General features: G+C 45.0%; 1 protein-coding gene across 2 annotated transcripts in view; it reads left to right on the plus strand.

The window, feature by feature from the left end:
- The window catches only part of LOC306765133 (RNA binding protein fox-1 homolog 3-like), a gene marked incomplete at both ends in the record, with an annotated part of 222,634 nt that overhangs the window by 175,134 nt on the left and 22,764 nt on the right, over positions 1-24,736 (plus strand). The window contains one exon of one of the 2 annotated variants that reach the window (XM_079252497.1): positions 14,598-14,849. In XM_079252497.1, coding sequence (XP_079108623.1) covers positions 14,631-14,849 — 219 coding nt within the window. Of the gene's footprint in view, positions 1-14,597; positions 14,854-24,736 lie in introns of both variants that reach the window. The other variant, XM_079252496.1, reaches the window with a different exon arrangement.

Raw genomic sequence — 24,736 nt, forward strand, 5'->3', positions numbered from 1 at the left:
CAGTCATTAGCGCAGGAGGAAGGCTGGATCGAAGCGCAAGTGTGACACTTGTCAGACAGTAGCAGTCTTTTGCTCCTCTGCCTCTCTTTTATTTGCCACAACCTTTTCTTCCTTTATTTTATCTGCTTTTTACGCTGCTTTTTGTGTGCAGCCTGCTGCTTTTCAGCTTGAAGTCAGCTGAATAAATCATGCCAACACAGGTTTCTTTCTGTCCTTCTCAGGTTGGTTAATTCTCTTTGTATTAAGTTAAAATTATCCCTCTGTTTTTTTTCTTATTGTCCCCCTTTTTTTTTTTGCATTATGAATCGCTGTGAAATGAGGCCATCAAAAGCCAATCAAAAGAGACACTTTAGATTTGGCGATTGGTGATTAGACCTCTGGAAATCCCAGGGAAAGTTTAGCCAAGGCTCTTTTTTCTTTATGACTTGCGGTGACCTTTAAAGATATTAACATTTGACATGATGAATGGCACACGGAGGAGACAGAGACTTTTCCTATTAACCAGCTCCACCATGTCCCTGTCTTTAAAGGTGGGGAGAGGAAGAAAGAGTCTCAGCAAGTGGTGACACACAGTTAAAAACAAAGCAGGGCTGTTTGAGTGAGGGTCTTTGCTGGTAAAGGCACCGCAGATGGCTAGCCTGACCCCGAGGAAAACTCCAATTAGCTAACAGTAATGGCTGGGCTCGGTGCCTTGTGTCTGCAGGCAGTTGTAGCGCTGACCCTTTGGGCCTCACGTTCCCTTGTTCTGCTGAGATGTGATGGAGAGCTGCAGAGCAACCGTGGCAATCTGTTTCCATTGTGTCAGCTGCCACATAGCAGCACTGTATCCACACACACACACACACACGCTTGTGTGTATGCTCAGGTTACACCAATATATCTTGCTGATTCTGGTCTTTAAATAACCGCTGGATGTCACCAGACGGGCTGGTCTGATGTGTTGCAGGTATGTTGGCTTTGCAGCAACACGAATAACAGCTTGGATGATGAACTTTGTTAAAGTAGGGAGTGTGGTGGCTGCTCCGGTCATTAGCCAGAGGGATGTAGAGTTAAAAAAAAAAAAAAAAAGAAAGAAATTTGGTGAAAGATGGGACATGACCCAAAAAGCCGAAGTAATGAGTCTGTGGTGTTTGTACACATTGTTTACAACATGCCTGTTTGGATCCAGATGCAGAGTACAGATTTTCTCCAATTAAGGAGGCTCATGTTTCGTGTGTGCCCCCATCATTACTGGATCCCTGACAAGCTCTGGTATAGCTGCAGGTTGTAACTCAGTACACAAACAACATTATGCTGCTACTGTTTCTGTCTTTGCATCTGGTTATGTGGCCTACATATCATTGTGTCTGGATTAGTGTGGGAGAGCCAGTCCAGCTGGGTTTCTATTTATTTATTTATTTATTGCCTTGTTGTTGTATTATAGAACAAGTTGTAGTTTCCATTCTAATGTATAGATTAACTCCTCCACACCTCCTTCTAATTATATCAAATCTATAAAATCCAAGCTTTCTTTTGCTTATTTATTCTTTCTGTTTAACAACAAGCGATGATCAAACTGTGGGATTTAGGAGTGATTATCCAATCATCTGCTTTCAAACAGGATCAGGAACCTTGCATCAGGACCAGGTGGCAGCATCTGCTGCCTGATTGGTGGTTAGTTGATCCGTATCTCACAAGAATGCAGCTGCCTTGCAAGATAAACAATATCTCACCCAGAAAAGATCAACACAAACTGGCCTGCAGCATGTTGGCACTCAGGATGCTAAAGGTCTCATTTTCACTCTGACATGAGTCTGACTGTATAATATTTCTTTTTACTGCAGACACAAAAACATTGAGGATATTTACTAAATTATTTCAATCTAAAGAATTGCAATTTACCTAATGTGCTTGTGACTTATGTTGCATTGCACTGCAACACATGGTTTATGCTGATGTCTTTACTTTCTTGCTAGATTATTATTCTGAATATCATTACTTTCATTTGACCACAATTCACTCATATCAACGCAGAGGTTTACGCTTAAAGATGCTCTGACTCACCATTTTATTTTTAACTTGATGAAGTTTTTATTTTGTAAAAGAGGAGGGAGGGAGAAACTAAAACCGTCGGGCTTTAGTATCAGACAACAACCTCTTTGTGTGACTGAATCCAGACATCAGTGTTATTGACTAAAACATGCAGCACATAGGAGAGAAAACACAGAGCAGCTCGTACACAAGCATCTATTGTCTTGTCCATCATCGTGTCTACAGCAGGACAGTCGCTCATGTCAGGAGAGAAACACAATATATGTATAGAAATAATAGAAAAAAGAAATGACAGAAGCATTTCCTACCTGAGCACAGGAACAGATGCACTGCTGTGTCTTTGACGGGGGGTGTACGAGCAACCAGCTCATTTTCTTTATTTGTTGCATCCTTTAAAAAAAGTCTCATCCTCAATTTATATGCCCAAAAAAACTACATCTGCTTTTTATTTCTTCCAATAATGCAAATCATTAGGTTTTAGAAACATACTCCGTCTTCAACTGTAGTGATTTCCTTCTGAATAAAAACATGACAACTTTATTTATCTATTTATTTTGGGCTGCTAGTTTATTCATTCATTACTTTTTTTCTTCTTCTTCTTCTTCTTTCCATTGCGTGTTTGCTGAGTGTGCAACCTCCTTTTCAGGCATCGCCCTGCAGTGCTCTCACGCGGTCTTGCATGTTAACTCTCGGCACAGTCTCGCTTTTCTGCCTATGGCCACCGAGGAGCTCGCTTAGTTAGAAAGGAGGGGGTGAGAAGTGCTTTGCTGAAGGGCACGTGGGCTAGAGCCGCTGAAAGTTCATTTACCTGCCAACACTTTGTGCTTGAAGCCAGTGTGAGGAATTATATTCAGCAGGTGAAATGTCTCTAAATTTCAGGTTTGTGCTGTGGCTGATAACGAATGTGTCCCCTCTCAGTGAAAGCTGGATTTTCAGTCAGGTCTGTTCTGAAAGGTTTTCAATGAGGTGTCACACGAGGCTTGTGTCAAATCTATATTGGCCTTTTTTTTTTTTTTAAAGTCTTGTGACTTTTAAAGATGCACTTCTCTATTGGGAGGAATGTGTTGAATGGGAGGAAATGATGCGTTTACGGTTTTATAGCAGTTGGAGGAGTGTGGCAGTATCTTATAAACAGGCGAAGCTAGACGGCTGGCAATCCCCTGAAATCTGATTGGACACCTCACGTGCCAATCAACAGTGATTAACAGGTTGGAAGACAGAAACACTCGCATGGATTTCCAGTATCACCAGTCACCGTACAAGCAGATTCCGGTAAAAATATTGACATTTAGCTGCGCATTTTTAGGACTTATGTACGGCTGTTAACCTAATGTTAGCATGGAACTACGTAGCAGTGCTAATCCAGTTCTATGCTAGCACAAGATCCATTTTAAGCTAAAGTGGAGAAACCAAGACATTTTTAGTTAGTGAGTGTTATTATGGACTAAAAGTCCACTTGGCTCATCAAAATAAACCATAAAGATACTAAAAGGGAACATCTGTATCCAGTTTACTCTGCACTGACTCAGCTAGCGTTACATGATCCAGTTCAATGCTAGCACTAGATCCATTTTAAGCTAAAGTGGAGAAACCAAGACATTTTTAGTTAGTGAGTGTTATTATGGACTAAAAGTCCACTTGGCTCATCCAAATAAACCATAAAGATACTAAAAGGGAACATCTGTATCCAGTTTACTCTGCACTGACTCAGCTAGCGTTACATGATCCAGTTCAATGCTAGCACTAGATCCATTTTAAGCTAAAGTGGAGAAACCAAGACATTTTTAGTTAGTGAGTGTTATTATGGACTAAAAGTCCACTTGGCTCATCCAAATAATACTTTGAACAGACTAAGCTAGCGTTACATGATCTCGTTTCATTTTAACAGGAGGCTAACGAGGGTGCTAGCTGGTTTGAAAGTGGCAAAGGCGTGGAAATGTGGAGCATATATCCTGCAACTAGTCTGATTTTGTAGAGGAAGATATAAGCCTGAAGAGAAATGGGGATATTTCTGGCTTTTTTTGTGAAGAGGAAGGACACAGCAGCCTGACATGGAGTTAGATCATAGTTTAACACCAGCAGAATTGAACCCCCCAATTCCAACAATGACATTCGAGCTTATTGCAAATATTTCCAGATTAGTAATGTGAAGTTGTTTTATTTCTCACATCTTTCCAGGGTGACCACGGTTATCACAGGAGTGGGTGTTTTGAAAAGGGGATGCAATCATCTGATAAAGTCTTGCCCACCCTCAGCCCTCCCCATGTATAAAAATCAAGCTCCGCCGCTCCGCATCAATTTACTGGATTCATTCAGTGAGAAAACTAAACATAAACATATATGTTTCACGTCTGCTCCTACAAACTTAAGACTTAAAAACCAAGTGGTGATAAATTATGAAGGATATATCTCTTCTTCTGCATCTCTATTTTGGTATACACCCCTCCCTCCCTTCACTTCAACTGCCAACGGGGGGGGGGGGGGGGGGGGGGGGGGGGATGTTTATAAAGAGTTGCAGTGCAGCAAAGCTAAATATCCAGCCTCCATCAGAGAGCAGAGCCCTTTCAAAGTGGTTTGATCTTGTTTAGATTTAGATAAACATGACCAGAACGCAAGCTGTCTTTCATATTATCTGTATGTGTGTGTGTGTGTATGTGTGTGTGCGCGCTGATTATTTTACGTGTAAACAGGACCTGCTGTGTATCACTATTACAGCTTGTGTCAACATGTAAACATTGCATGGCATCAATCTTGCACTCAGCACAAGTGGACAGAGCTATTATGTTAAAAGCCTATTTGCCCGACATGTTCTTACCAAAGATGGCCTCCTCTCACGGTGGGAGGAGCCTCATCCGGAGAGTATCGATAAGCTCATTGATTGATTGATGGTCCCTTCGAGTGCTTTCCTGCCCTGAGGAAAACAACCACGCAACCACACAAGCCCTGTAATGAGAATTCACCAACTTGTTTGGAGCTGCACGGCAACACGTACGTTCCTCCCTTTTCAAATTTGATCTTTTTTTTTTTCTTCTTCAGGGGAGAGATGTGCTGGTTGAAATTGAAAATGAAAATTGTTGCATGGTGTTGTCTGCTGTGAGATTTAGAGAAAGATTCAGTCAGGCAAAGCACTTTACCTGATAACTGTACAAAGTCAATCTCCTCCTCCCGAGGTTTTAGGTAGAGTTTCAGGGCGTCCTTAGGTAGTTAAAAGTGCATCGGCTGCGGATGGGCTGGTGGGATGTGTAGATTAATGCAGTGGAAAGCCATCCCTCAAAGTGCTTAGAATAATTAGAGTCAGGCTTCCAACAGAATGGGCATGTCACTGGAGGAAATTGTATTTTTATTTACTGTGTCGGGTCTGCCTTGGCCTCCCTCTCGCTCTGTCTCTGCCTCTCTCCATTTGTACGGCGGCAGCAGCAGCAGCGACGGCGACGCCGGGCGTTTCTCAAAGTGTCTTAAAGGTGCTGTCAGAGCGCCGTGATGCATCTCTCGGATTTGTATCTCTGTGTGTTTCCACATGTGGGCGCACACCATTTGTATTCTGCGCCGGCATTTGCATTCAGGAGTGCATCCAAGTCCTGTAGGTGTGCATATTCCAATGTGCGCCGAGCTCACGGCTGTGTATGGAAATCTGCTGCATTAGCATGTGTTTGAAATCTAGCACGTGCATTTAGCAGGCCTCAGAGTAACCGGGTACATTCAGATAATGGGCTTTAGGGGTGATTTTAGGATACTTGTACTCAAATGTTTTCATTTAATGCACCATTTCAGAGGAGAATGGCAGCTGCATGACTTTTACCACATCGCTGTTGCTTTCCTTCAACTAGCATTGGGACTAGTTATTATAATACAAGCAGATCATCGGCTTGTGACGGTAATATATCGCTGTAGAGGTGAAATAATGAATTCGGTCCCACGGTTTGGATGGTAAAACACTCTAAACAGACATTTAGCGCGTCGTCTGGACTGACGACGCGAGTTTAAACACCGCAGTCCTGTTTTTCCTGTGAGGCACACGTCGGTTTGCTCGCCGGCCTGCAGAGGCATTTCCCATCTCGCTGCAGTGGACGCTGCTGGACAGCAAGGCGGGCCATTGATAAATTGATCAGAGTGAAATTGTGTAGTAGTGAGACATGCTCTAAATCCCTCCCCCATCGCCACACACACACACACGCCGGCTCTGGCATCAATTATTGTGGATTGCGTGGTTGACAGAGTGTAAACCAGGTGCCAGCCCTCAATCCAATTAAAGAGATTTAATTGGGGGAGAATAAATGGAGTGTGTCCACAAAGTGCTGCCTTACCTACATTTAGAAGATTTTTCTCTCACCTTTTTGAAAAGTGAAGCTTTTGTTTATGAAAGACTGATTGAATCTAATAAAGCCTCCAGGTTGTTGCTTTTCCCACACTGCCTTGCTCCACAGGTCAGTAATGCAAACAATCCAATTTCTCCAGACTGAGAGCCATACTGGCATGTAGAAATGGGATTATTATCTAAAATGGGCCCAGCAGGTGTTTCAGTGATACAGTGTAATTTCAGGAGAGTGATAGTGTTTCACACGGCCCGGCTCTAAATTCCCTGGGATGCTTTTAAGAGTTTCTAACAAATAAGTTAGTAAATCTGCCACAGTGGGCTGTTAGCATTATTACCGTGGAGTGGGGGCTGTTTTCTGAACTTCCTGCGTCGGCAAGTTGATCACCTGAGGGCGTCTCTGCGAGGAGACAGCCATCAGAGTTTGAGGAGTTCATTGAGCTAAAGAGAAGCATCTGAGGCGGTCAGGTAGCGCTCAGGGTGGTCCCGACTTTCCTGCACCGAGCTCTTTTCTATCCAAATTTGTCCCCGGGGGATGAGCGAATGTGGCTCATTCCTGCCCCCCCCCCCCCACTACCGAAACTCCTCACAAGGGACGGACATGCATAATTCAAGATTGTTATCAGTCTGCCGCTAACCTCTTTATTCCACCACACACACCCGCACATGCGCGCACACACAGATCTGCAGTGAAACAGTATGACTGCACATCAATGATTCACCAGACAGCAGCACCTCCTCCTCCTCCTCCTCCTCCTCCTCTCCTCCGTAGAGGGAATCATGTGGAGTCGACAGGGACTCCACAAGCATGCAGCTTCCTATAATTGGAATGAAAAAAAGGGCGAGCCGGGGAAATGCTGTATCAGGGATCTGGCGAAAGCGGCATAGGTGTTCAAACAGCCACTCAGCAGTGTCAACCGGCAGATGGGCGACTGGGCGCCTAGGTTGGCCCACTCGTTAGCCGCCAGGAGAGACAGAGCGGCTATGCGGCGCCGCAGGTTTCAAGACGGAGAAGTATTTCAGAGTTGGGATTTGTATGTGTGAAGATTTTACCTCCCCGAGCTGGAAGCGGCTTCCTTAGCATCCCTGTTTCCCCACGTCACCCCTGCCTGGGGTGTTATCCTCCCAGTTCTTTTTCCCACAATGCTCACCTTCTTCTTCCTCAAACATCACAGGAGCAAATCAGCAGACAAGCGATGGTACAAGTTTTCTCAAGCTTTCAAGAATTACCACCATTTCATCACGGATAATCACAGTTAATAACCCTTCTCATTAAGGAGACGAGAATCACGGGTCATTAATATTGTTAATATCTTCTCCCTTTCCTTCTCTTCTGTCTCTCTTATTCCCCTTCTCTGCGTGCCAGAGGGAGTGGAAACAAAAGGATGACTAAAAAAGAGCTTAGCGTGACAGTGATTAACCGATCGGGGTAGATGGACTGTGATGAATCAAACTTATCTCTCAAATCTTAATAACTGGAATTAGCCTCTGATTAGATGAGCTCTGGCTATGCTGGGGAGTAGTCAGCTTTTTTTTTTTTTACTTCAAAGAGTCCTGCCAGTGTAAACCTGTCCCTCCTTCCAGTGCAGCGCGAAGGAAAAAGAAATAGGCCAACAGAAGCCAGAGAGATAGATGCTAACACAAAGGGAGTCGTTGGAGAGAATGAAGAGATAACGCAGCGTTACACCTGTTCTCCTCCCAGAATTCAGTCATTATCAGGCCTTCCTCTCAGTTTATCTCCCTTTTTCAGTTTTCTTCTCTTCCTAACATGCTCGGGGGTCCGGTGGGAGGTGTCAGACACTCCGTGACGGGGTCATAATGAGAGTGGCACTCTCCCACATTTGCATATGTTTGCCTTTGTCACAGCGGTCAAGGAATGTCATGTTGAGATTCCTGCATGCTTAAGTAATGACATTTTGTCCCCACGAGGAACTCCGGCCCCCATGTCGCAACCCCGAGGAGAAAAGGAAGGGCGGGGGGGGGGGGGGGGGGGGGGGGGAAATTAACTGGACAATCAGCTGATTCTAAAACAAATGTTGTCATTTTCATGGCCTGGGAGGCTTATCTGCAGTCTGAAGAGCTGCCATGATGCGTTTATATGAGCAGAATAACAGAACATCCCGCTCTTCAGTCATCACTTCTCATTTTATTCAGGTCTATATCTTGGTGATCAATAGCAATCTCAAAGAAATCATCCAGTTTTGGAGGATTTTTAATAGAATATACGTCAATATCACTTTGTTCTGACAACTTTAGGGGAAAAAAAGGAGAGGGAAGGTAGATGAAAAAAGTTCGGAGGTGTTTTTGATGAGGTCACTCCAGTAAACGAGTCTAAGCACCAAACTGGATGCGTCCCACAAGTTAATCCAGATTTTGACACCCAGTGTGAAGTAATTAGTCCCAGATGTAAATATCTGTTACGCAACAAAAGAGGCAGCAGCACTGAAACCGACAATTATCTCCTCTTATGGTTTTGGCAAAATGCTACGAGTCTAACCAAGTGTAACTGATGGCTTTTTCACACGGCCTCCAGGCTTATTTGGTGGTGTTTTTATTTATTTATCTGCATTTTTTTTTAAACCACGCAGCGCCTGAGCCCAGACAGCGCTGTGGCTGAGACAGACAGGTTCATTACATGTCACAGGAGTTCAAAGTGATCCTCTGTCTACTCTGTTTATTAAGAGGCGCTGCGGCGTCTCTAAGGTATAGTAACACTTGCAGTCGCACCGCTAAGAGCAGTCCCATCTCGATACCGGGTTCCTGTTGAGGCGACTCGGCTGCAGTGTAATGAAGAAATCAGCAAGGGATTGGGGAAAATGAACTCTCTTTCTAATACCTCCATCCGAGGCCGTGGAGCAAATAAGTGCTCCCAATAACGAGGAAAAATCAAGTTAGAGGGGATGAAACATATGTGACACGTGAAAACGATTAAGCCTCTCAGAAAAGAGCGGCAGAGGAACATGAACGAAATCTAAATTGACTCGGACGCAGAGCGAAGACGCTCAGTGTTTATTTTCATGAATTGATTTTTCCGCAAATGAGATGGAAAAATGGAAAAGATCGGAGTTTGCAGGGGAGGAAATGTGAGACAAAACAATAACCCCCGCTCCCTAGTCTATTTGAAATCATAAACCTACAGTGGTGGAGAGGAAGAGCGGGATTTTGTGGTGGTGGGGGTGAATCTGCATTAAATTGGGCTGCTCCTCTGCATCTCCCCGCTCTCACTCGCTTGCTGTAATTGGTTGACTTGGGGGAGGGGGATAGCCACTGCACCAAATATGTGGCTCATCATGAAGCTCTGCTGAAGGTGTTTTCTTTTGTTGTTGTTGTTGTTGTTTACCTCTTCTATTTCTCTCTTCTTTCTATTTTTTTTTGCACACCTTGGACTCACTGTGTGGCATTTGGTTGTAATTAACACATGCTGCAGCCTCTGGTGAGTGTTAACAGAGAGACTTAGAGTTAGATCATGTGGCTCTCCTAATTAAAATGGACCCAGCTAGACAGCTTTTATTTATGCGCCTTCGAGACAAAATGAATGCCAGTTGCCTTTGGAAATCATCCCAGGCCGTCTTTTGCGCCTGACTGTCTGTGATGCGGCTACAATTAACCGAGCGTCAGCACCAGAACCGGGGACAACAAGAGGCTTTCATGTAGCTGGCTGGAAAAACCACCCAGTGTTTCGTTTGTGTTGCATCAACTGATTGCCGTGCGTTGGCCTCCGCTGAGCTGCGTTACACTCTTCGCCATAAACTCTGCTCGGGTTTGAGCTGCGGCGGCCCGGCGGGATTTGTCACAAGTTTGCCACCATCACTGTCAGCCGGTCATTAAAAGCAAATGAGCGTTGTTGTGGCGAGGAGTGCTTTGTGCGTGAGCCTTTGGATGAGACGAAAACCATTTCCAGACACTGAGGAGCTCAGGGTTCGCTTTAGAAAATGTTGTGTCATCTGTAATTTGACAAAGCAAGTTGCTTGTGTGTGTGTGTGTGTGTGTTGTGTGAACAAACTAGACAACCAGGCAGTACGTTTGGAGCATTCCTGTTTGCATTATGAAGAAACCCTGCAGATTTACTTCCTGTATGTTTGGCGCTTTACGGCAGAAACAGCCTTTGCTGAAAAATGATGCAAGCTCGGCGTGACTGAGCCGAAGCCATAAAGCTGGCCACTCCATCACGGCTCCGATCGGCCAGATTGATCAGCCCGCTCCCATTTGAGTGATTTCCCTCTGGATTCAAGGCAACACAATTAGTTGCCTGCTGTATTTTGCCTTTTCGCTGCTCTTTGACCCTTCATCGCACGTATGAGTCAGTGCAGCACTCTGCCGTCATGGGTTCCTCCTGCGCAGTTCCATCTCCCCCCCCCCCCCCAATAAGCTCTACTAAAAAGGATCAGGGATTGCTGGCGAGCGGCCAGCGCGTTGTACCTGCTGAGCGCTGGAGGCGGGGAGTCTCTCGGCGACTGGCAGCCTCAGCAGTGGGCATCGCCATGAGGCCTCCCCGACCTCTTTGGCTCCTCATGCAGACTGTAAAAACAAAAAAAAAACCTCCACTCCAGAAGTGATCTCCTTAAGTAAGGGTTTCCAATCCAATTTTACACGAGGAGAGTGCTTAAGATCAGAGATAGTGTTTTTTATTGTGCTCTTCAGTAATAGAAGTAGAAGGGGTGAAGGGAGAGATTGAGAGAAGGAGGGAAAGAGGAATGGAAAGGACGACAGATCGATAAGGGCTGCTCTCTCTGGTTGCCTATACTCTTCGTCATCGTGCCCGTGTAGATGAGCTTTAGGCAGCTCAGGGCTGCAGGCCACGTTAGGTGGGCATTAAAGTGTCGCAAAGGGACCTGCTCTGTTCTCATAAAAGGCTCTGCAGGTGGAGGAACGCTGCCCGTATAACGACGACTCGCAGCGCTCGTTTGCAGCCGTAATGAACAGCAATCTCTTCGGAGGAATGAGATGCGCTGCGTACCTGACTGGCGTGTCACGGAGGGCTTTTCATTAGGCGTCACGGATGTTTGCTGGCGCTGGCTCGGCCTGGCAAACGGGGCGCGTGGTCGCACTGGGACGTGCACAGCTCGCCTGATTTGCATGGGCCTTTTTTTTCTTCTCCCAGTTCATTTCCAGTTGAATAACTCGTTTGTCACATACATCAGAGGAAGGCGAAGATCATACGAGAGCCAGTGTTACTTTGTGTTTCACTAATGAGGCCTGTACTCTCCGCCTCCTTGCTTTTGCCTTGCTGCCCTTTGAAACAGCAGCGACATGGTGCTACAGCACTTAGTAGTTCTCTTTCTCCGATGCCAGAGCTCCAGGCGGCGATCCTGTTTGTGTGTCACTCGGCTTGATCTCAGTCCTCTGCTCTTGTTTAAGGCTCAAACAGCCCGAGACCTGACACAGAAACACGAACCAGTGTGTCCTGTGACTGTAACGAGTCGGACTCCAGCCCACGCGTGGAGAGACACTCGAAGGCAGATGATAGTTTAATGAGTTTAGTAGAACGCCGTTTGCAGAACTGAGGCGTGAGAAGAACAACAAACTATTCTATGATTTTCTTTTTACCAAATAAAGGACAGTTGAGCAAACAGACGAGGTTGTAGCAGACGCTAGAAGGTCCCATGTGATGAAAACCAACAAAAAGAGACCTGGGTTTCCTGTAAACACGCATCATGGTGTTAACCAAGGCATGTTGGTTTCTAGGGACCTGGACGCTTCTTCGTGTCCCACTCTGCTCGATTGGCATCTAATTGTCATTAATGGAAGCCAAGAACGATAATATTTCTCATGTTTAAGTTTCTCTTCAGCAAGCAGATCATTATTTTTCTCCTGGTATCGATCAGCCGGTAGCAGGTTAAGGTGGCTCCACCTGTTCATCTGACGCTGAAGATGAGTCAGAAGTGTCTTGATGAGAACACGCATGTTTCTTTTTGCTTGCGTGTTTTCTCTCTCAGCTGCAGCGGTGCGTTGCAGGATGATGGGGGGGGGGGGGGGGGGGGGGGGGGGGGGTGGGTTGTGCCGCATGACCCTGCATATCGCTGCAGCCTCCTGAGCCAATGCAGGGATCTCATTCAAAGACTAATGAGGAGTCTGTGTTTTTACAACAGCCTAAGGTGCCACAGAATCAAGGATTAAATCGGAGTAACTAGAATAATGAGGCGTCCCGAAACGGGGCGTGAAGATTCATCCCGGATTTGATCTTCGTATGAGGGAGTTCTGCAACCCCAGCAACAGAGGACAGACTTTCTCGAAGAAAAAAGAAAAAAATCCCGACCAAGTTCACGGACAGGTGTCTTGTCAGTGACTAAATAAAAGATATAACTGAAGCTTTGATCTCTTTAATGACGTGAGGAGTGTTTGATGTACAAACAGCACCTTGTTGTTTCCGGGCCACTGAGCTCTCTCAGCCGGACTGTTGATGCCTTGACAGCTTGCAAAAGGCAGGTTTTAAAGCAGGACACGGAGATCCGGTGCTACGCCGAGCTGTCCTACCGGGAGGTGCATCCCTTTCTTTTTCTTTTTTAGGTAACAAACCCCATTCTCCTTTTAAAATGGGCGCTTAGAAGTTGAAAATTGCCAACATCAAGAGCTTCCTTGAATTAGGATGCCCCGCGATGCAAGTGTGTTATATAATGCCGTGACTGGAGGGAGAGGAAAAGTAGAGCACAGGGGTAGAGATTAAAAAAGTTTCTGCATAAAAAGAGAGGAGGGAGGCAGAGATGAGCATAAAAGGGAAGGAGGGGGAGGAGAATTGAGGGGAGACAGAAATACAGTATAATGAAAAATAGAAAGGGGGGATTAGGTCAGGCAGGAGCGAGGGTCCAGCCTTGAGGCCTGGCAAGCTGCAGGAGGCTGGTCAGCTACTCCCGCCTCTCAAGGCTTCTCTCTTTTTTCATTTAGATAATGGAGCATTTTGTTAATTGGCGGCACACAGTTTAGGCCGAGGTTTGTTTGCCAACACGTCAGAGTAGAATTATTTCCACTACATTTACAGCATCGTGTTGCTCGGCTCCCTCTCATTAAAACCACAGCCTCCTCCTGCCCAGATCCAGCTTTCTGTGGAAATCTGCAGGATGAGGCCAAACACCACTGCAGCAAAATAAAAAAAAATAAAAAGAGGAATAAAACACATTTATCTACTATCTCACCATCCCCAGCCAGCTTGTAAAGGAAGAGACAGAAACTCTGTTTACTGTTATTGTTTTTCTCCACTCATAAAGCCTTACTTCTGCCTGCTAGTGTGTGTGCTGCTTTTTCCTCTTCCACTCTTATCCAAAGAGTTATGCGTCAAGCTCGCATGATCTGTATCTTTAAATTTGATTGAGCGAACTTGCAGGGGGTGTTATTGGATTGTGGTGTTATTGTTTCACCTTTTTCTCTGTGTGTTTTAATGTTGGGATGGATACGCGCTCCAGCAGCACTGATATCACTGTTCTGCTCATTAGGCTGGATTCACAGAGACCGCTGCTTTGCAACAATAAGACATGCACTTCTGTAGTCCAGCCATTACTGAGTTTAACAATGTGCACCAGCCAGAAAAGTCCATTATTTCTGCAGCTCATCATCTCAAGCATCCACACGAGACAAAGGGTCTGTGGAAGTGCTTCATTGCGAGGGCCCATCTATCACTTAAGTCAGGAGCAGAGCCTAAAAAAACCACATATGTGGTGCAGATATGACACACTGGGAGTTCTGGTAGCATATGGAGACGCAGTCGGACTGAGTTTTATATACTCCGCCGAGTACATCAGCTCTTTTTCTTCCTGTCTACAAACAAGAGAAATTTCCACTCGGGTTTTAAAAAACGCTGCGGATGAAGATAACCTGAGGAGTAAAAGCCGGCAGATCTCACGGAGCACAGCGCAGGTTGCTGCTGGAAGTATGAAAGCAGAGCTCGGCGAGGGAGCAGCTGCTGGTCTAACAGACCTGTCACGGAAATCAAAGACCTTAATCAAAATTTTATCAATTAATTGATCTTTCCTCTTGTGCTTTGCCACAAGTGCAATTGAGATTCCCCCTGACTCTTGCCCCTCCAAGTGCAAGCCATGCTCTACAACATAAACTGTGTTCATTAGCTGTGATCAAGGGTTTCTCTAATGTGAGCTGAGAAGTGGTATGATGGCTGTTTCCCTCTGACTTCGCTGCTTTGCAGGACAACTCTCCCTGGTTGCTTCCAGTCTCAGGAGGGAGCTCCCGCACGTCTTTCATGCTGCTTTAACTTTCATTTCAGCTCCAGCTCTAACTCTTCCTGTTGGCTGTGTTCCCCTCGCAGGGTAACCAAGAGGCCACCAACCCCCCAGAAGCCATGGCCCAGCCGTACACCCCAGCCCAGTACCCGCCTCCCCCACAGAATGGCATCCCCGCAGAGTTTGCGGCACCCCACCCGCTCCCGACACAGGACTACACCGGGCAGAGCCGGGTTCCCGAGCACGCCATGACCCTGTACACGCCCACACAGACGCACAGCGAGCCGGCCGGCACTGACAGCAGCACGCCCGCCATCACCGCCACCACGACCGCACCGGTCAGTGTCCTTCATCACCTGCAAACACTGTTCTCGACACGCTGTCAGCAAGTAAAATATATTCTTATTATCATTTTTATTCTTTTTTTTTAAAGGAAGTGTTTGTATTACTTTAACATGAATCTGTAACTAACCAAGTGTGACAAAACATTCTTGTTTATCTCTTCCCGTTCCACTCATCCCTGCAGATGGAAATAGGAAATCTGCAGGAAGCAGCACGATTAGCGACAGCAGCAACTTTCTAGTCTGCTTTTGTTGTGTGTTTTAGGACGTCCGGGTGGCCTTTAGTTACACTTCTGTAAAGACGCAAATACATGCAAAAGGTTCCCAAACATCTTAAAACCAGATTTTTTTGTTTGCTTAAAAAGAAAAAATCATGGTAATCCATTAGATCAGGAAGCTTCTTGTCTTATTTGTCCTCCAGATGATACGATCTGCAACACAAGTCCAAAGTGTGGACATGCTCTCCTACTGGATCTAATGGGTCCAAACTTTTAACTGGTGGTGTAGACCAATAAGTTCCCAGATTGCTGCCGTCTCTGTGGTGTTTTCTCTTGTATTTACAGTAAAATCCTGTTAAAATGCAAAATATGTGGAACAGCTTTCCTCAATCAGAACCTGAAAGCTTTTTGTTTTCTTTTTATTATGTTATAATCTAACTAATTAATCAGATCAGGAAGTTTTAGCCACCATCCTCGTTATTCTGATGCTTTTTTTTTTTTTTTAAATCTATATCAGTAAATTCCCATATTGCCGCCGTTTAAACCTCCCAGTTCTGCCTTTGCTGTGTGGTGTTCAGAAACACTAAAGATTTCCTGTAATTTGTCCTACTCTGCTGCATACAACGTTAAAATGAGTTCAGGTGTTAAAAATCTATATTAGGGCTTAATATTACCTTTAATTAAATGTCACATAAATCATAATATAATGTGTTTATACACGATTTTAAACAAGGTGTGTAAACAGATTGTTTCAGGAGACTTTAGAAAATGATTTTATGCATAATTTAACATGCACATGTGGTCCCATCTGTATTACTGTAGTATGCATTTTTAATTGTTCTACTACCCACCATATTGAAGCTCTATTTCGTTACCATTAGCAGCATTTAGAAGTTTCCGACTTTCCCTCTCCGACATGGTTTTTCAGTCTGTAATTCAGACGTTTTTCGGCTTCTTTCAGCCGGCGCTCAGAAGGAGACCCTCCCCACCATCGCCATGGTTTCACCTCCTTCCCTAACATCACGCTACAACTCTCCACCAGATATGAAACCAAATGAAGGATTTTCTCGCAGACAAATGTTGCAGTCGTGTCAGGAGCAAACAGTCACATGACCTCCTCTAAAGGGGGAAAAGTGGTTGTTCTGGATTAAAGGTGATGGTTAGCAGACTCTCACAGACACCCTGAGCTGTTTTATTTGTCTGCATAAGGAGAGATTTTATGTGCTTCAGACTTCAGAACGAGATAGATTCTTCTTCCTCCTCCAGCCGACTGCTGCTCAGTCAGATCGCTTAATTATCTGTAACTAACCAACACGTTGTCTTCGCCAAGACACGCTAGCCCCGTTTCAGCTCGTTTTCACCTCATCATGACAGCACTTTTGAGTAAAACGTTAAATTCCGCATTAAATTTCAAGCATCTGTCTTCTCTTATTTGTCATTTATGCAAACAGGAAGGTAAAATGAAAAGCAGTTTTTATTTTCAATGACGACCGAGGCAACAGTAAAACATAGTTAGCCACATTTTTATAGACAAATATTTATTTCATCTTATTGAAATCACTCTGATCGGAGATTCCAGCTTGACATGTTTACATGATAGATCATTTGATTACAATGATGGACTGATTTAATACAGTCTGAGTGCTTTAGATATGTGCGATGCTACTGATTCAGGAGAAAATGTCCTGTTACCTCCGTGTGGTTCAAGCATGTGCAGAAACCATCAGTGACAGCAGACATGTTTATTTTATTCCTCTGATCTGAACGTTAAAAGTTTTCAACCATCCCTCTCAGCAGAAAGGAAAATTCTTTCCAGGTGATACCGTTTTTATTTTAACTCTGATTGGATGTTTGATTGTATTAAAAGTGCACTTTTCATCAATTAAAGTACTTTTCAATAAATATACACAAATTTGTGAAAAGTAAAACATTTTAAGTTTTTTAAAAAGAAAACAGGATGAACCAGCTGAGTTTTTTGGTGTAACTGGTTCCAATCATCCCAGTATAAGTGGTTCCTGTTATCAGAAGCTGCAAATTAGAGCGAGTTGCGGCCAATGAATGTACGGATGAATAAGCTAATGTAGCTACTGGAGCGTTATTACAGTAACTGTTATGGGTAATGAGTAAGGAGCTGAGGTTAGCAGTGTTGTCCAGTTAAGGGTTTATTAATACACTGGTACCAATGGATGAGTCTACAGGAATGACGAGTTGGTGTTGAAAAGAGCGCTAGTAACAGAGCGGGATGCTACGTGACATCCAGGCTATGAACTATTCTTATATGGATGATGTTCAGTCAAAAATTAGAAGGATTTTATGCTTTGACCAGTAGGATCTCAGTGAAAAGGGCGAAAGATGAATTTATTATGATACAAGAAACCAAATCTGGATTTGGAGAACCAGTTGTTGATGTGGGCATCAGAGGAAGCCGAGGTATCTGTAGGTGTTAAAATGAACCATCCAGAGAGACGCGGTTGTCTGTGAAAAAGGTCTTTTAGTGATATTTAATGGGAGATGATGGATGTAAAAGCCAGGTGTAAGCAGCTGGAACTGATGTAAAGGAAGTCGGCAGTGTGATGCGTACAACATGGTATCGTCTGCATACAGATGAACGTGAGAATTACCTGCAGCACGAGCAATATCGTAAATGTAAATTTGGAAAATGGATAGAAAGGGTACGGATCCCTGAGGAACACCCCCAGACAGGTGTAGTGGATTACACAGAAAGCCCTCCACTCTCACAGATTGTACATGACCGGAGCAATAACTGTTAAACCGCGACGAGCATGGCTCTGAAATACAAATGGCTCCTCCTGACCTGGGATTCACATCACAAGATGGAGATGAAAAGGAGGCCGACTTGGCTGCTAAGTTCAGGGAAAAAAAGGTCTAGAAATGTAGATAATCATGTTGGAGATGAAAAATAGGAGCTTCAGACTGTCTTTCCTCCTGTAGCATGAAAACACCTGCTGTGTGGGGGGGTCACCGCGAGGCCACAGCCCTCCTGAGAGGGATCTGGGTCACTCATAAAGAACACTGCTAATACCTCCATTTTCCCGGCCTCACAATTACTGCGCAGCTATGAATATTTGGCAGCAGAAAAGTGCTTACGCAGCACAAGCGCAGCAACGGCGCATTATCACCGCCTTGTAATGTAGCAATGTTTGATTTGAAGATCCGTGCGACGCTTTCCAACTGCTCCACGGCTACATCCTGCACTTACAGTAATGGCTGACACGCAGGAGAGTTTAAAGAGAGGAGGGAATTGGCAGGAGGTTTTGTCTCCTCCTTCTCTGTGCACCACTCCTCTCACCGCCCCCCCCCCCTCTCTTTCTCCATTTCACATTTGATTTCATTTCATCTGGTCGCCTGCTGTGAGAAAAAGCCCAGAGACGGTGGCTGTGAAGAGAGATGAGACTTCGCCTTGCTTTCCCTGGTGCTCTTCCCTCCATCATCTCCTCTCTGCATCCAGACTCTCCCTCCACATCCACCCGTCTCTTCTCAGGGAGGACAGAGGGATGAGATTAGTGGGGTGTAAACAGAGAGTCTAATCCTCGGGGGCCGCTGGTGTAGTGTCGCCCACCGCTGTGTTCCCTGCTTTAATGACAGACCCAGCCTGTTTGCTGTGGGTGCCACAGACGGGCCCGGATGCCTTTGATTAGGGCACCCTGCAGAAACACAGATTGAGCGAGCAGATCAGCTTGCTGCAAATCCCCGCCCCGCCCCGCCTCACCCCACCGCCTCCTCTCCTGGCTCGACTCTGCTGCGCTCAGCTCCTCCACCCCACGACGACGCTTTGCTCTGCACATCTTCTTGACTTAAAGACTTAAAAAGAGTCAAGTGAGTGAAAATTCAGTGAAACGTATGGATTCTGTGTCAATTCCCTGCAGAGAGTGGAGAGTGTGTATGTTTTAATGAGGCGAGGGGGAGTCTTCACTCCTTCTCTGTGTTTCTGCTCTCGTCTGGCGGTCTCCAGTCTATACTGGGAAGGTGGCGCTGTCCACAGCCAGATCTCTGGGACCTCGCTCTGTGTCGTGTTCAAACAAGCTGACTTGAAAGCGAGCGACTTGAGGAAGAGAGGCAGCCCCCAACTTTTCTCCAAATCCTTAGAGATGAGGGTAGCAGAGGGCTGCCAGGGAGCTCTGCCACATAAAAAAAGAAAAACTCAAGCTCGTTATCTGGCTCAGTTCAAATAGTCTGAGGTTTGGTTGAATTTCATGAGTAATCATTCTCTTTTCAGATAACAAATTAAGGCAGTGGCATTAGGGCAGCACTCGTTTCCAGATTTTTCACAGCCCGTGTCAGCGGCATGAAGACTTTCCAAAGGGTATTCTGGGGGACTGTGATAACATAGACGCACACACACACGCGAACACACCCCCTGTGTGCAGAAAACATGGACGAGCACATGCAAACATTTATACTCGCGCTCGTCTCTCGTGGGTTTGTGTTTGTGGGATTGAGACACAAACAGGGGTGTAGCTTTCAGAGCTGAAGGCAGCATGCAGGCCAGCGTCATAAGGAGACGACGGAGTTATCTGGAGGTGGGAGGAGTCGCTTTGTTTCTCTTTATGAGGAAACACTCCGATTATTCTTTATTCTCATTTTTGTCCACAAACCACAGAAGCTGCAACTGCCTCGAGATTACCGAAACTTCCCCATCAACAGCACATTATTACGGACTATTTTCAGCTGCATATTAGCAGATTTAACCCTTTCATGCTTAAGGTCTACCTATAAAAAGCCTGTTTTCTAGTCCGGGGATACCCGATCCTGTCCTGCTGGTTTTATATGTCTCCCTGCTACAACACACCTGACTCAGATTAGATGGATTCAACAGCTTCTGAAATTCAGCAGGAAGACTCATTTATTGGAGTCAGAGATACACTGAAAACCTGCAGGACTGCCACACTCAGAGGACCGAATCCTGTCCTATTCTAGGCTATGCAGTGTTCTAGATGTAATATTTGCAGATGATCTACTTTTTTAGACGTTCATGAGTCCTCCGACACGCTGGCACTCGCTGAAGAATTAATATTATAAACTTAAAAACATTTTAATGACCCAAGTCTGCTTCAGTGACAAACAGGACAAAAAGATAATACAGCGACTTATATAATGATTTTGTTCCATAAATATTTCTATAGAACATATCTGACGCAACAGAGGAGTAGAGGTCAGTAAATTCACTTGAAATGTCAGATTAGATGTTTTCACTCGAAAATATGAGAAAAAAGTCATTAAAACTCCTCCATGTTCAACTTTATTCAGATTTTTACAGATAAAATAAAAATCTGTAGAAAAGATTCATGATACCAGAAACCCCTCAGGTTTTTATTGTTTTATGTGTTTTATTGTTGATCAGTCTCTTCAGCTGCTCTTTAGTTACAGTCGTGTTGAAATGCAACAGACATGCAAAAGTTTCTGAAACAAAAACCTGATTAATCAGGAAGCTTTGCTACAGGAATGTAGTGCTGTGACGATATGCTTTTGTCCAGATTCGATTCCGATTTTTTGGGTGCCGATTCAATTTAAATTGCGATTCTCACAATTCTTCGATATTGCTAATTTTTGTAGATTATAATGGAAAAAATAGTATAAAACCCCTTTTTGCTCGTCATTTTTCTTGATTTAAATTGGGGAAAAACAACACAGTAGCCAGACAATCATTCTGCTGCTATAATGCCCAAGAAGACAAGTAAAAAGATCCATAAAAACAACAAAATTTCGTAATGGATTATTTTTATTTGAATAATTTTTTATTTTTATTTTATAACAAAAAATCTATTTTAAAATTGCAAAATAATCCCGATTTTCAATTTTTCGATTCGATTTTCCCACCTCTACAGAAATGTGTGTTTCTGATGTATTTTAAGGATAGTTTGAATTATTTGTTGCTTCTAATTTTTGTCCACAAACTACTGAATCTAAAACTGGTGTCAAGATACCACAACTGTATTCCCCAAGAGGAAACTGGATTAGTTTGCATTTCCAGCTGCATATCTGGAGCTTAAAGCCGAAAGGATGAAAACATCTGGCGGTAACGTTAAGTTTGGTGTGTTATCGGTAACCACGGCGATTTAAAATCAGGATGCAAAACCGCACAGCGTAGTCGTTTAGTTCACCTAAAGATCAGTTACATGCTTTTCAGCCAAAGTATAAAAGCAAAACAAGCAGTAAAAGGAGAGTTTTCATGTGGGTTTATCTGCTCCAGTGATGAAACCACGACACCCGGGTTTGTGCTGCGCTCGGGGCTCCAGCAGCCGTCACACCCCCTAAATAAGTTTAGAAACCACAACTTTACAAAATTTTTGGTTTGTTTTATTTTTTCCACGTGGAGTCTCTGAAACATCCATTTTCCCGGCTCCCTCTCCACCAGTCCTGTAGTCGAGCTATAATTGTCCAGTGGAAAAAATAATAAACCAGTTCCCACAGAAAGAACTTGCTTACCGGGAGCTGTGGTCTGTCAGCCTTCAGGAAAGTCAAATGCTGTTGTCTGCTGGGTCATTCCTGGCAGTAGTAATTGGGACATACCATACCAGAGTGGAACCGTGCTGCCTGTGGTGATGGGGGGGGGGATTCAGCTGCTTTGGAGCAGGATATACGGCTGATTCTAGTTTAACTTCGCTGCATTTAGCGAGTTTCATGTAGATGACAGCGGATGGGACCCACCGCTCCCGCTCTGAATCCGCCAGATGAGCTCAGACTCTCGTCTCGCTCGCTCCCTGCTCTCCCAGGTGATGGAGAGGTTATATTTGCAGCTTCTTTAGAGAAAGAAAACAAACAGAAGGAGGACCGGAAGAGGAAAGTAATGAATTAAAGCCAGGCATTATAATTCTTGTGAGCGAAGACTCTAACCCCCCCCACAACCCAACTCCTATTTAATCGGATGTAATCTACCTGCTTGGCAGCATTCCAATCAGATAGTTTCAATTATGCTCTTGTAATGCCACTCTGCGAGGAGGGGGAAAGTGCTGAGCAGAGCACTTTGCAGGCGATTTGCAAATAACAGCAAGGGAGTCTTTTAGAGAAATGACTGAGCAGGAAGCCAGAGAGTTGCTGGAGTTGACAGCTCTCTCACTCTTAGGCTTGCTGGCTTTGGCGGTGATGGTGTGTTTTGCATCCCGCCTCCTCCTCCCTGTGACAGCAGCTGTCGGGACAGTAAAGTGCCACTGAAGGTGGCCTCCTATGGTAATACGGAGGTAATTATTTTCCACTGCTACAGCACCATTTCACAACCAGGCAGGCAGGTTGGAGCCTCGGGAGCAGCGCGCAGAGGCAGGCGTCCCGGATCTCGGTGACACTCCAAGTTATTGAGTTAGTAGTATGCAGTCTGGGGTGCTTGGAGTCAGCAATTCAGCATTTGTGTTCTCCGTATGTGTACTTGCCCCTGATGTCAGCGGGGCTGCTGGCCTGTCTGAGCACAGAGTGAAAGTTAATCTGGATGTCTGCAAACACGCGACTGCGCCTGCCGGGATAAAAAGCCAGACAGACTGAGCTGGAGGACAGAGGTGCTCAGTAGTCTGGCAACATGCGCTAAAGGTCGATAGTGTCATGTGTGACCGATGAAACAGATTGACCCGTGGGGCTCTGGTACCTTGTCACCCTCCACAGTCCCAGCATCTGTCTGCAACGTGTCACCCCTGGGGCCCAACATGGCCACTCAGGCTATTAACCTCCAGCACACGAGGACGAGGCAGAGCGAGGAGCCCCTCTCCGTCACAAATCCACTCCCTACTGGTGGCAGAATTTTCCAGCTCTCGTGTCCTTTACCACTTGTTACCCTGTGATCCGGATGTCTTTGGGTCCAGGTGGGACTTTGGGTGGGTGTGTGGGCGGGGTTCTGTCTCCCACCTGGATGGCTGCAGGGGAGACAAAGTGGGACCTTGAATCAAACAACTGTCACTGCTAACAATGTATGTCACCGTCTCCGAATGGGCCATAAAAGCCAAATAAATGACGGCCATTACAGTGGAGATTGTGATTATGATAATGAGAATAATAAAGGCGATCATCATTACGATCATGATGATAATGATAATACTGTGATGATGAATTATAATGAATAAATCCTTACCCCATTTCCTAAATGGTGGGAAATGTATCACTAAGAGAGGCCTGCAGCCATGCGACAGCCTCGGAGCAGGGCGAGGGTTATCAGCGTGTGTGTGTGCGTGTGTGCGTCATTTGAACCGTTTGTACTCCGGCAACAACCTCCTCTCTTTTCACGTCTGAATCAGTACAAGATTGTGTGTGTCGTCTGTGTGTGTGTCCCTTCCCAGCTAGTGCATAGTGTGTGTGCCGTGCTCGGAGAGCACTTCCCAGGAGACCTTGCAGTTTACATATCACATTCAAACAGCTTTTGTGCTCAATATCTGCCACTTCCACTCTCTCATTCCTCATTTCCCTCCCCTCCTCTGGCTGTTTTCCTGACTCAGTCCCCTTCCACAGCCGTCGCCACTAAACCAGGGTTAATTTCTGTTGGTTTTTATTCGTTTGTTTGCTATTGTGAAATGGAGACAGTCCCTATCAGGGGAAACCGCAGCTTTTTCTGCTTGTTTAAAAGCCCAAAACAAACTTTTATCTTTTTCTGATGAGTGACCTCTTGTGGCTGTAAAAGTAATTACTCTGCAGCCGGGCACTTCTTTTTTTTCTGCGCCAACCAGCTGATGTTTTTATCTCCTGGCCAGAGCAGCACGGGTCTCTCCTAAGCGTCCACTTTGTGTTGCGTCATTTCGATGCTGAAACTCTGCCCAGTACGTGTGTGGGTGTCTCCCAGTACAGACTAAGTTAATATACATGAGCTCCAGGTAGAATTGGAGCTAATTAATGGAGAAGGAAAATAACCCATCTTCAGCTGACATAGTTTTAGAAACTTCTAAAATCGATACAGCAGAAGCTCAAAGTTACATAAAGCAGAAAAACTCAAGTCAGAAGTTTCTTTAAATTTTACTAAGTAGTTGGATTTGATCGTTCCTGCTTTTTACTGCAATTTAATTAGAAGGCAGCAGAGATTTTCTACCTCAGAACAGAGTCGGGCTTTTTGTACCGAACTAATTGCGGCTTGGCTCCGACTCCACGCCTAATGTCCGTTTATTGATATTAGTGTTTGTAATTTACTTCTCTGAAAAAATCCAGTCTCATCTCTCAGGTTTGGCTGCTGGTAGAGAAATCTTTAAACGCAGAGAGTGACGTGCGCTGTTTGTGTTACGGCGGTGCATAAAGGACTGAAGAATAAAGCGTGCGTTTGGCCAACCAGCTTCTGCCTGAAAAACAAAGGTCCATCTGAAGAGACGCGCCGGCAAGCACGCTCGGCGGAAATCCATCACTGCTGTCACGCGCAGAAACAAGAAGAATTTATCAATGACATCAGACGCGTCATTTATATAGAAATGTCAGCATCACATTCGCATAATGATGGAAACAACAACGCTGAGGGCTCCGGGCCCAGCACTCTGATGGCTGTGTGCAAACGTCACCAATAATGTGTCTTTAGTCTAGACATGTCAGGGCTCTGTGGGATCTATATCCACGCCTTTTTGTCAGCGCCTTCAATCTTCCCTGTTGCTCAGGAGCTAAGTGCAAGAGATTAATAAGTGGATTTGTAATGCACAACCTCAGGTTTGACACTATAAGTCATCGGCTGTTTATCGCTTCGGCTTTCTCGCC

The sequence above is a fragment of the Telmatherina bonti genome, assembly GCF_933228915.1.
Source record: "Telmatherina bonti genome assembly, chromosome: 14".
In the NCBI taxonomy this organism is placed as follows: domain Eukaryota; kingdom Metazoa; phylum Chordata; class Actinopteri; order Atheriniformes; family Telmatherinidae; genus Telmatherina; species Telmatherina bonti.